This window comes from Plutella xylostella, chromosome Z (genome assembly GCF_932276165.1).
Source record: "Plutella xylostella chromosome Z, ilPluXylo3.1, whole genome shotgun sequence".
NCBI classification, from domain to species: Eukaryota; Metazoa; Arthropoda; class Insecta; order Lepidoptera; family Plutellidae; genus Plutella; species Plutella xylostella.
Genome location: NC_064012.1, coordinates 2,333,479 through 2,345,952, shown reverse-complemented (window position 1 = coordinate 2,345,952; position 12,474 = coordinate 2,333,479). Strand labels below are relative to the sequence as shown.

The following is a 12,474-nucleotide window of genomic DNA, read 5'->3' as shown; positions in this document are numbered from 1 at the left end:
CCACCACAGAGGTATGACTCGTTCGAAGAGCTTATCAGGCTCTTACAGCAATCAGATGTGTCGGTACACTGAAAGATAATCTACAGGCCTGCTTTATTTATTTAGGAGCACTAATGGCCTCCTTTCAGTCATTGAGTCACTGGCACTCAGGCTGCGGTTGAACAGGAAGATAGACTGTCTAAACAAATCATTTTTAGGCTAGTTAAAAAAAACTTTAGGTGGGTAGTATGCCAACTAGAACTACAAATAAAACAGTATTTTTGTCTCCTCTAAAATTTGGTCACGAGGAGTTACGATGATTACGATCTAAGGTGACGCTGTCGATATTTTATACAAGGTATTGAAAAAAGGGTATAAAGCTTAGCCAAAAGTGGATTTAGGTGCCATTCTGATCGGTAATATCAGGTTTATAAAAGACCTGGGTCTGTAGAGTGAGACTCGGCATGGGGAGTCATAATTTATAGATCTTTTAGGTTGCAGTGGCGAATGGGCACTGGTAGCCCTGCCCTTTTCTATAACTATAACTATAGGTAATTTTATGGCAATTTAAAAATGGTATAACATTTATGTATTTGAAAAAATCATTAAAAATATACATTACCTATCACCCTAATTTAAAAAAAAAATTCAGCCCTTACTTTAAACTTATAACACCCCTCTATTTCCTTCAGGGGTTAAAAAACCTGTGTATTTAATATTTTCTTATGAGTTTTTTTTTTAAAACTAGGCTCTTACATAGTTGTACATAATATTATGCGGTATTTTATTCCACTTGTAACGCATAAAATTCATAGCTACAGTAAACATTTCATTTTTTTCATGGCGAGATACAGTCGCACTTAACCGCTTTTTTGCAAAGCTTGTTAAATAGATTTAAAAAATTATGTAAATTTTAGATCTTCAATTTTTAAAAATACTTACTTATTTTTAACAACCTGTAGTGTACAGACTACCACATCTTAAAATATATATATTTTTAATTAACTACGGTTTTTGGTTTCAAATAAAACAAATTATGAACTTACTTTTCAACACCCTGTATATTGTGTAGCTTACCTACCATACACAACCGTTAAAATAAAATAAATTACCCCTCAGAATATAAACAGGCTCGCGCTTTGGCATACTGCATTGACCGTATAGTTCTTATTCGGAGAATCTAATAAGTGTCATTATGTGCAATGTTTACCTTTATCTATGCATCTGTAACTCTATAGTAAAAAATGTAAACAAATCGAAAAGGCGAAATGTTTTCTAAGAATTTTCGGCTTTTCTGCATCTAAAATGATTAGAAAATTAACTTTCCATAGCAAATGCATATGTATTATAATACTTGTAGTCATAATTTGTTGATTTAATCAGTTTTTGTGAAATATTTGATAAAAAATAAAATGGCGTGGGTATCGCTCCTAACAGGCCGCCACCAGGGCGACTACTGAAGAAATCTGAAATCTGTCACGGTGTCATCATTTTTAAACCGGAATTTATTAGTTTTTTGCAAAAAAAGTTGACTTCTGGTCCATTAAATCCAACTCTTTAAGGTAACTTTGTTAAGAATTTAATTACCTACACATACATATAAGATTCCATGAAAATGGGCCCTCTGATTTCGAGGGTTTTTTCATAATAAGTCAAAAAATGGCAAAAGACATGGTGTGTTTGCAATTTTTTTTAACATACTTATTATAATCCTGCACCAATTTATAAGCAACTAACATGTTCAGTATACCCTCTGCTACAAAATATATTTTTATCAATGTGATAGAAGCCACCGTTTTTCCAATCTAATCAAGTATATCAAGCCGACTTTAGCATTTTAGCTTTAGGGATCCCCTTAAATAGCTGACATGACACAGATAAAAATCTAGATTTTTTCCAAGCATGTACTGTTAAAAACAATAGTGGTTGTGGGAATGGCCCTGGATTACTCTTCTGGCATTGAATGTACTACACTCGTGTAAAATAATAATTAACAAATGTTAATCGGAAGTAGCATAAATAGGATAAGTATTATTAGCTGTAAGTAACTAACAAAGAATAAACAACATTGTTACTAACAAATTATGGCTCTTGTTGGCTGAAATAAATGGATTAATAAAATAATAAATATATTTGAATTCATTTAATTGACGACCAAATGGTGTAGTGGTTAGGCCGGCTATGCCGAAAGTCCCTGGATTGATCCCCGGCCGGGGCAGATTTTATATTTGTACAAAGACAGATATTTTTACACGGTTCTTGGGTGTTAATATGTAATTGTGTAGATCTTTCAGCTGTCCGATACGCATTTTACAGGCTCTGCCTAGATAGGGGTCCGATATCCGATGGCTGTGACATCTCCAAATATTATATATTATTATATTATAATATATAATATTATATTTATGTATTACGTCTTATGATGTAAATTTTCTTTAAATGCTACAGTTATAGAGACAGTTGGTCAGGTGCCACTAATGGAGCACAATGTAGATGTCGCTCAGCAATGGTATCGCCTCTACCAGGGGTCACTGTATATGACGAAAAACTCAATTTCGGAGCGCTGTTGCGGGAGCCACGACTCTATCTCGTTGTATTAAACGTGCCCATAGCACGACAGCTCCCGTACAGTCGTTTTTCGTGAGTATAGAGTAACCCTCCAGTCATGGAGAGTCACGGTTGGTCGCCGGGGCGAGTCCCATAGCCCGTCTTCGGCAGCCTTCGGCAATCTTCGGAGTCGTTCGGGCAGCATCGGCTAATATCGTTTGTTTTGGTATAATCGCGGCCTAATGCTAGCTTTTCGCTTGGATTACGTTACGTAGCATAATTTGACAAGGTTCATCTCAACTTTATTCGAGTGTGCTAATGGGACCTTGTGTTTGTCGTAATGATCCACGTATTATTAGAATAGCGTCATTGAAGTGGTTAACCATCTGTAGCTTCAACTACTTAGTGCTTACATGAACTTTTGGTACTTATGTAGGGAGTCTATTTTAATTTCAGTTCCAAATTGAAGTTTTTATAGACAAATTACTATAAGCATAGCTAGCTTCTATTTGGTGAGTTGAAGTAGTTTTTTTTTTATTCGAATGAAACACATCATATTTTTTTAGAAATACGTACCTAACGCTCTTCGAAGAATTTATGACTTATTTTGCTTTAGTATCAGCTTAAGCCTTATAGTCTTAGCGTGCGTGCAAATCGCAAAGAGAAACACCTCTTTAATTTCGCAGTTGGTTAAGATCATGCAACAATGAGTCAGTGTATCGTGTCTGACCCAATCCCGCGTGACCTATGGCTCGTAGAGTGACGACTACCCGTGACTCACAGGAGTCCAGGGTTCATCTTGTCACGAACATCAATTGAAATTTACAAAAATGTACTTATATTGTATTTTTTTACTTTGATTTTTTTCACGCAATTAAAATTGAATATACAATACAATTGAAACGATGTAAAACTTAGAACAAGGCGTGAGTGCTCTTGATTTTGAAGAATCACATCAATTTAGGGTAACTTGGTGTATCTTAAGAAAGCGAAGGCTCAAATAAGTCATACACTCATGAGCAATGAAAAAGTTGTGTGTACTTGGTGACACATGGAAATTCGCCATCTGGTAAAACGCTTGCAGAGCGTTTGGTTATCACTGGTGGGCTGTGGGTATAGGTCCAGGCCCAGTTTCACACTTGACAAAAATCTACTTAAGCATGAACGTAAATACGACGTTTTTATTTTTTATTTGACGGACGGTCAAGACAGGACATCTAAAGGAAATTGTATTGCCGATGCGTCAATCGGCAATTTCCAACGCAATCCTAGAAGTAAATAAACTATGCCGCACTGCAAACTGCAATCTAATTTATTCATCCAGCAGAGTACAAGTTGACATTAAGAAAGTGGTTTAAGAGGTTATTTCTGAACCTAGAGTGCCCTAGGGTTTACTCACATAAGGGTTCCTTTAAGCCTTACTAAGAAGGTTAAGTATTTCAATAGGTCCATGATTATCCTTATGAACTGAATTTTGCAAATAAAATACTTCGACTTGTAGCGAACATACATACATACAAATTCGAAAACATACATCGATAAGTCATTGCTTCGGCAGACAATACTTCGACTATAAACAAGTTACGCTATTTTCTTCCTTCAGAATTTTATTGTCGTCAACAATATATTTAAGTACTTACCTTTCGATTGGTAAAGTAGATTTTTTGTGGTTGAGTTTTGTCTCTGCTACTTGCCGTCAGTTTCACAGCTGAGAACGCAAAGATAAATATAATTTTGATATGGAATGCTGCGTTGTGATTTGCTGAATTATCGTTAAGTATATACCTAGGTCGTAAGTTCTTGCTTAGGTAGATTAACTCAAGTGTGAAACTGAGCCTTACTGGAGTAGACTCCGTCTCAGTGAATTGTCACGAATTTAGCAACACAACGTTGATTTGACCCCGAAAATCACTTTTACTTGAAAATAAACCTATTCGACCTTGCAATTAACATTAAATTTACATTTCCTTTCATGGTGTTTCCTTAACACCCATAGTATTTCAACCTAAATGTCTATTCTATGGTACCTACGTAATAATAAGTTTCCTATTCACACCACAGCATACACAGTGACAACATATCGCATACTATAAATAGTAATTTGCAACACTATAGTATAATTTACGACAACATTTTAACTTTGACTTTGGCATAGCGTATAGTGATGTGTGCCGGCTACAGTTGTTGATTATTCACGGCCGTATCAATTAAAACAACATATTAATTTGACATTATAGTCAGTCAGCTGTGCGGATGTCTACAGACTGACACATCCATTCTATTCTATTCTATTCTGAGGGGGGTGAAACTCCTGTACAGTACTCCCGACAAACTTATCTGTTCCGGTGAGAGCGAACTAAATTGATCCATATCCCATTATTTACTAATGAATTATATATTGATATAGATTAGATGGGTTTATTGAAACCACAAGAGCGAATTACAACTACTGGCAAACTTAAAATCTTATAGAATGAAGAAATATTACACATTTACGTGAGCTGTCACCGGAACAGATAAGTTTGTGGCACTATACGTGGCTTTCTCGAGTGGAACCTTTGTACATAAAAATATAGACCGACATATAAAAAAGCTCCTTAAAATTTCAAAATACTGAACAGATTTTCATGAAATTTGGCATGCAAAAAACTGAAATCCTGGATTAACAGCTAGAGTATTCATAAATATAGGTGGTACGTTTAATCTAAGCACAGCGTTTCTTGAAAAGTCTTCATATTATTCCTGTATTCCTATGGATCCTGAAAACCTACAACCCACGACAAAGTTAAAACGAAGCTCAGGAAACCCAGTCTAATATAATACTGCAGCTTAGAGTAACGATATAGGACCAAGATGAAATTTCTGTGCAAAAGAAAAGTAAAATAACAGCCGACTTCTACCACCGTGTTCTTAATTAGTTCGCGTAGAAGATGATGTGATCTTATTCATTGGTACAATACTTGTTATTAGGTTGAACTTAAACGGTTAGAGTTTTTGCTTTGTCTTTGTATGCGACACACCATCTGGTCCGTATATTGTTAATCTAAGACTGGGAGGCCTTATAAACATCCGTTGGTATATTCGTAGATTCACCCAACAGCCAAGACAGATTAAAACTTAATAAGCGGTTAGTTTCATATAACTTATGCGATGCTATGCCAGATGCCGCATTTGATACATATCTATTATACATTATACCTGACCTTGCCTAGTACAGACAGACATGGCATTAATATTCTCAGTTGTTATAAAATGCCTTTTAAAATTCAAGATACTAACACTAGCCACGTTTTTGCATAGCGATGCCGATTGGTATATCAATGCTGATGAAAAATAAGGGTTTTAATACGTTTCTGTTATCGTTATCGGTAATTTTAAAAACGATAGTTTCGCCTTTTCTAGGTAATTATTTTATAAACCGTGAAAAACTTCTCAGCAGGAGTGAAGATGAAAGCTTCACGTTTATTTTTTATCAGTTACTAATAAGTACTTATTATGATTCGTACTCAATGATACATATTTGAATACGAGACAGAGTATCAGTGCAAAATAATCGTTTTGACAAATAATAACACCCCACTTCTATCAGTAAGCTCTTATTTTGAATTAGTTCGGTTAGAATATTTATGATTTTATTCAATGGTTGTCATTAGGATGAACTTAAAACGGTTTGACACTTAACAAAATGTCAACAGTTTTTTGCTTTGTTTTTGTAAATGGCAAACCATCTATTTCGTATATCGTTAATTTAAGTTCGTACTGTATGTATCATCCACATACCACGCGTTGTCAAACTCCACTCCGTTTTAAATTGCATCTTTAGAACACAGTCCCATATCAAGTACGTAAAGTTCTGTATGTGAGAACAAAAAAGTTTCCGGTTCCGTATGGATGTATCCAGGAAGCCCAAAAAAAATTTGAAAGACACCCCAGGACACAAGTGTTCGAGTTTTTTGTGTTACCGGTTCGATTCCCGACAGATACCTACCAGTGTCAAGTACCAGGGTAGGTACCTACCCAAATAAAGGGTAGTTTGAATAGACAAGCCAGCTGAGACCCGGTTTCTATAAACTTGATAAATAATTGTTATAATTAAATACTGATTCATAAAAAAACTGATAAAATTACATGTTAGCTAGTTTTGAAGTACTTAAAAATTGGTTAAATAAAAAGTAAAGTATAGATAATTAATTTATGACTGAGGATATTTCTCATAATTAAATTAAGGGTAAGGCCTAGTCCACCACTCAGGCCGAGTGCAGATTGGTGGAGAGTTGTCGGGTAAGTGGGCTACCCGACTGTCAGATGTTTTCAAGCCGCCCGAAGGCCTCTGACTAGGCTTAACGACTGCTGCCGAAACAGCAACCGGGACCCACGGCTTAACGTGCCGTCCGAAGCACAGAAACGCCCAGAAAAATCGGTTACCCATCCAATGGGTGACCGTTCCATTATGTTGCTTAGCTTCAAATATTAGGTACGATCACTGAAGCTAGCTCGACTATACGGATGCTACGAATGAAGGGATAACTATGCATGTAATTTGTTTTTGTGTAGTTATGTATGTATGTGTGTGTGATTTTTTCAGTCTGCGATGTGATTACAATGGCTATGTTTTGTCAACACCTACATCTAATGTATTTCACATAAAAGTCTCGTGAAACAAGCCATTATGCACTTTAACATCAGCTAACATGACTTAATTTCGAATGCATAGACCCTCTTGACTGAAAAAATATGAGGAAATCAGTGACTTCAATTCTGTATTTGGGACTATATTATGTACCTACAAGACAAAGTTAAATATGTGATCCTATAACTTTTTTAAATATGTTGTAAGACTCAATTCAAGCACGAGCGCACAGTCCAAAGCTTTGTAGCTCTAAATTCTCCACTATACGGGCCGTTATAAATATTTTAACGATACAAAGATTACATTGTATATTCCCCGCAATTTTAAAACCTCAGATAAGTACTTTTTTAACATAAATAGCTTAGATAACCTTCGTCAAGATTTTCTTTGTACCCAGTTCTAAGAAAATCGGAATTCATATGAAGAGCGTATTACCAAGGCGGGTTCCCAACTCAACAAGCAAAAATAATTTAAACCAAAATATGCATTTATACGTGAAATGTCCTTTAGCGTGTCGAGTTAAGAAGCGCCCTCTGTGAAACCTTTTAAACACAGATTATGTTGTACCAAGAAACACAGTCGCTTTGCAAAAGTATTTACGTAAATCAAATTCGCTATGCGAGGAAAATTTTCCATACAAATACAAAGGTAAAAATAAAAATACGACAAAGAAATTATTTACATAACGTAGGTTGGAGGTTGCAAGCTTTCTTCTTATAAAATGTTCTCTTGCTGCACTTTACATACAAATATCCACATACCTTGTTGCATTTCCCTAAAATTGACACCAGAAATCTCAAGCAAAATGCATATAGTGTGGGCTGTTACTAGTGTTGGGAAAAGATTCGCGTCATGTTATTTAAATTTCGAAACTAAAGGACTTGAGTTCTTTTTCAACCATAGAGTACCTACTCGTAAGAGAAGTGACATGAGTACCGGCTCATTTGATTGACATTCGGAAATGAAGACTAGGGTAAGCATTCACCTATCGATATCGGACGTAGCACCAAACGGATTCATAAATGAATGGAGAATCGGCGTCGGCAATGCTGATGAAATAATTGAAATAATACAGAATGCGATGCGTCCGTTGCGTGCGATACCGGCAGTGATCCGAGTCCTTCACCAACACTAGCTTTAACACTCTTTAAACTTTTATGAAGTTTACACTATGTTCTCGAGCAGGGAAAAGTAAACCCAAATTTGTGTGGCGCGGCCAAATAAATTTGCATTAGTTTTCGCTGCAAGAGACGTAAGAAAAAGCTCCATTCGTTGACTTGGTAACACAAAAACTTTGGACGGTCGAATGGTGATAGTGGTTAGTGACCCTGACTGCTATGCCGAAGGTCCCGGGTTCGATTCCCGGCTGGTGCAGATATTTGTTTAAAGACAGATATTTGTACTCAGGTCTTGGGTGTTGATATTTATATTTAGTATGTATCCATCTATGTATTTGTGTAGATATATCAGCTGTCCGACACCCATAACACAGGTTCTACCTAGATTGGGGTCGGATGGCCGTGTGTGAGATGTCCCCACATATTCATTCAACTGTATGGGAAGGCAAAAGCTACGGATTTCGACGTAGTGCTCATCGTAGTATAAAAATCGGAGCAGACGGCCACCGGCGGTGAAGCGGTGTCCGATTTCCACTTCATGGGGGTCAATCTAAACAAAAAACTGAGTTTCAAAGCGCCTATCTCGTTGTATTAAATGTGCTGATTGCACGAAAGCTCTCGGTTGTTCGTATTTCGTCAGTGTAGAGCAACCCTCCAGCTCCTCTCGGGTTCCTTATTCAGCCAGTGCAGGCTGACGGAGACGTTGCCAGGCAAAATCATTCCATGCGAGTACCCGTCTGTAAAATTGCTCATTTATACGATACAGTCTTTTATATTCAGCACTGCTTACTACTTTTTGCACCCGGGCCTCTAGTACTCGTTTTGCAATTTATGTAAACGAAAAAAGTTTTGGATTTCCTTTGTCACCTGTACATACATTATCTGTCAAAAGTTTCCTGATAGTTTCTGCTAGAGGCGCCACTTTGTATGCGAGAAAACTGAAATTTTTATCGTTTTCGACAATCTATCAAACCTGTACTATAGACGTTCCGAGCTTTGCTTCAAAGTTAAGACAAACATACAGTCAAGAGTTCGACAAAGTTAACTTTGCAACGGGTAATATATAGGAGTTGAAGCACTACGTCAGTGTCAGAAATAGTTATTACATTATTTTTTATACATGTAAATGTTTGGTTAAATAGTAACATATTGGTTATTGTTTTCCTTGTAGAATCTATTTTGTTACGTTCATAATATTTCTTATGAAATAGTAACATTAGCATTAGTATAGTAATCTGCATATTTTCCTTATTGAAAAAAATATATTTATTTTTGTTGTACGTAAAGGTAGGGTCTCAATCTAATTTGTACATTGTATCTATGTGTTTAAGATGCGATAATGTTTTAATTTTTATAATTAATCGTCATTATAAGGTGCACTTTAAGTGCAATTTCTTAGACCAAATACAGAAGACCTGTTAAACTAGGCCTGAGATCAACCGTCTAGATTTTTTCCTGGTTTCTCTTAGAAAATCAACTCTAACCTTATTTAGATGTGAAAAGAGATAATGTGAACAACTCGTCCACAGCGGTTTCTACCGGTATATTACTCATTATACCCTCTAAGTATTCCAGTTTCCTGATTTCACGATACAGTACCTATTTATTTATATTTTTTGGACACAATATTAACGTTTTAAGTTGGTAATATTCTGCGATTATCAGCTGTTAAATAAACGCACCTATTTAAAAAATATTATTAAAAAATTTAAAACATTATGTACATTTTTAGTTTGTAATCATAATATTCTGATTAGCTGTTAAATATACGTCAGTATTGCAGATTCCGTTTAGGAGTTATGTGGTGCTGTCACTGGAGCTTTTTCATTGCCCGAGAGTGTACAAGTAAGTGCCAATTTCTCCATAGTCTGTAATGTAACCGACAGGGATTGATTTATAAAAATTAAACGTCATCTCCATATAAAATTCATGACAGATGTGTCAAAAGTCAACCATTTCTCCGTGGTTATGCTCTAACCGGCAATGGAGAAATTGATACTAAGTAAAGTTTTCTGGTTAAACCAATACCATAAAGCATTATTATCCCTCCGTGGGTGCTGGCGCTCGGAATGTGTTTAACCACTTATAAAATGATTGGGTTTAATTAGTGTGCTGTGTGTAGCGCCCGCACCGTCTTGCCCAGCTAAGAAATGTGTGAGAAGGATGAGTTTTTTACAGATACATTTAATATAAAATATAATATGATTATAGATTAGCCATTATGTTCGCACAACGATTGATAATAAGGTTCGATGATGTGTAATTTCTACTCGGTTTTTTTTTCTATTAGCTTAGTAGGTTACAGTTGAATAAGTATGTCATTCTAGATTAAAAATTATACTTACTTAATTAACTATACACTGTACATGATTTAATAAACAGTAAAATATTTGACAGAATTTCAAACGTGCGAGAAATAATTCCATAGAGTAAGTGATTAGCAACTTTACGGAGTAAGATGTGACATTTACTACAATTGATAGAAGAGACAATATAAAAAATTTAAGCCACTTTATTTGATACGTAAGTATATTGGCCTGTTTTATTTCACCGATGTTATAAGTACTTATTAAATTATGCCTTGAATTTTGGAATCATTTATTTTCCTTTATGTATCTGAAATCTTATTTTATTTACACATAGGTTTTGCTTAGACAAGGTACTGCTATGCATAAAAGTTAATCACAGGACTTTGACTACCGCTACATATAGAACCTGATTTTTTTCCATACCATACCATACTACCTAGGTAGGTACTATATTTACCTTAATCAGCTGAATCTAGAAATGCTAAGATCATAAATACCTGTCACAAAGTTCACAAATTGCAATCTCTGTTTGTGCTAAATAGGTAGGTAGGTACCTACAGTATCTAGGTAGTAGGTACTTACATACATAGATATTTTCAGTTCTTAAAATTGCTTAACTGCATGGTATATGTAGGTACCTACTGCTGACAAAACCTTCAGTTTAAATGCCAATTAAAGCATTTTAAGTGACCTGATAAAATTGGTACAGTTAAACTGGTTGCAGCGAACAAAAGTTGCTTATTTTATACCTACATAGTCCGAAGTCAAAACACTCAAGAAATTGCTTGTTTAGCGTCTTTTCTTTGCTTACTTTATCTGATGCGCTTACGCAAAACCGTGGCATAAGTTTAAACACCTCGTCTATCAACTTAGTAATCATGTTGGTTCTAATTGTATAAATATTATAACAGAAATGTATAACAAAGATAGTGGCTTGGGTCCCAACTCCCAGCATTAAACTCTCAAGTCTCAAGCCCAAGCACATTACAAGTTGCAGGCATTTTTTCCCAACGATGTCTCGAGAGAGGGGGGGTAAACGTCGTCTCTACAAAGTTTGTGTTAACTTGACACCGATAGAGCCTTCTTCCACAGACACAATAATACTTAAACCTAAACAAGAAGTTGTGTTTACATAAACACACGTACATAGGTAGGTACAATAAACTATGAAACACGTAGCAACAATTTCAGCAGCCTCACAAAGATTAGTGATGTGAACGCGGAGTCGTGCACAAAGCCTTAAAACCTTTTCGTTGACTTACCTCTTTCCTGGAATTCCGCAGCACACAGCACTATACACGAAAAGAGTACAAACTTCCACATTTTGGGCACTAATCGTCACAGTTCACATAGCGGTCATATCACAGTGTTTATTGTTTATTCGGTCGGCACTATGCGGGTACCTCCCACGCAGGGTTGGCGGCGAATGACGCCGTCGCGCGGCCTGCGCAAGCGACGGTGGACACAGATTATGCGGTGCGCACGCGCAGATACGACAATTTAGAAGCTTTTTAATTAAAACAAGTGACACAAAGTAGGTGGCAAGCAAAATTTACCAAAGTTATTGTTTTTTAACAATAGTGAGATTTTTAGAACCAAAGTTATTGTTTTTTGTTAGGGATACTGAATGGTTTAGTTGAGAAATGCTTAATATTTTAAGAGCCATTTATTTTCATTAGGTAAAAATATATTTGGCAACCTTAATAGATATTTATTTTATTTATTATTTTTAATAAATAAATAAAGTGGCAAACCATGATGATAAACATTTAAAATGATTTAATGTAGATAATAGAATTTTGATTATAATGTATCGTCGTTTAAGTCTGATGAAAATTTGATTTAAACAATTTTTTTTCCTTTCACACCGGTAGTCAATAAAATAATTACA

The 12,474-nt window shown here is 35.7% G+C and overlaps 1 protein-coding gene across 1 annotated transcript in view; it reads right to left on the bottom strand.

The window, feature by feature from the left end:
- LOC105385471 (epidermal growth factor receptor) overlaps window positions 1-11,999 on the bottom strand; it is a 99,845-nt gene extending 87,846 nt beyond the window's left edge. The window contains exon 1 of the mRNA XM_048632865.1: window positions 11,846-11,999. Coding sequence (XP_048488822.1) covers window positions 11,846-11,906 — 61 coding nt within the window. The 5' untranslated portion in view covers window positions 11,907-11,999. The remainder of the gene's footprint in view (window positions 1-11,845) is intronic.
- Window positions 12,000-12,474: the final 475 nt, after the last annotated feature.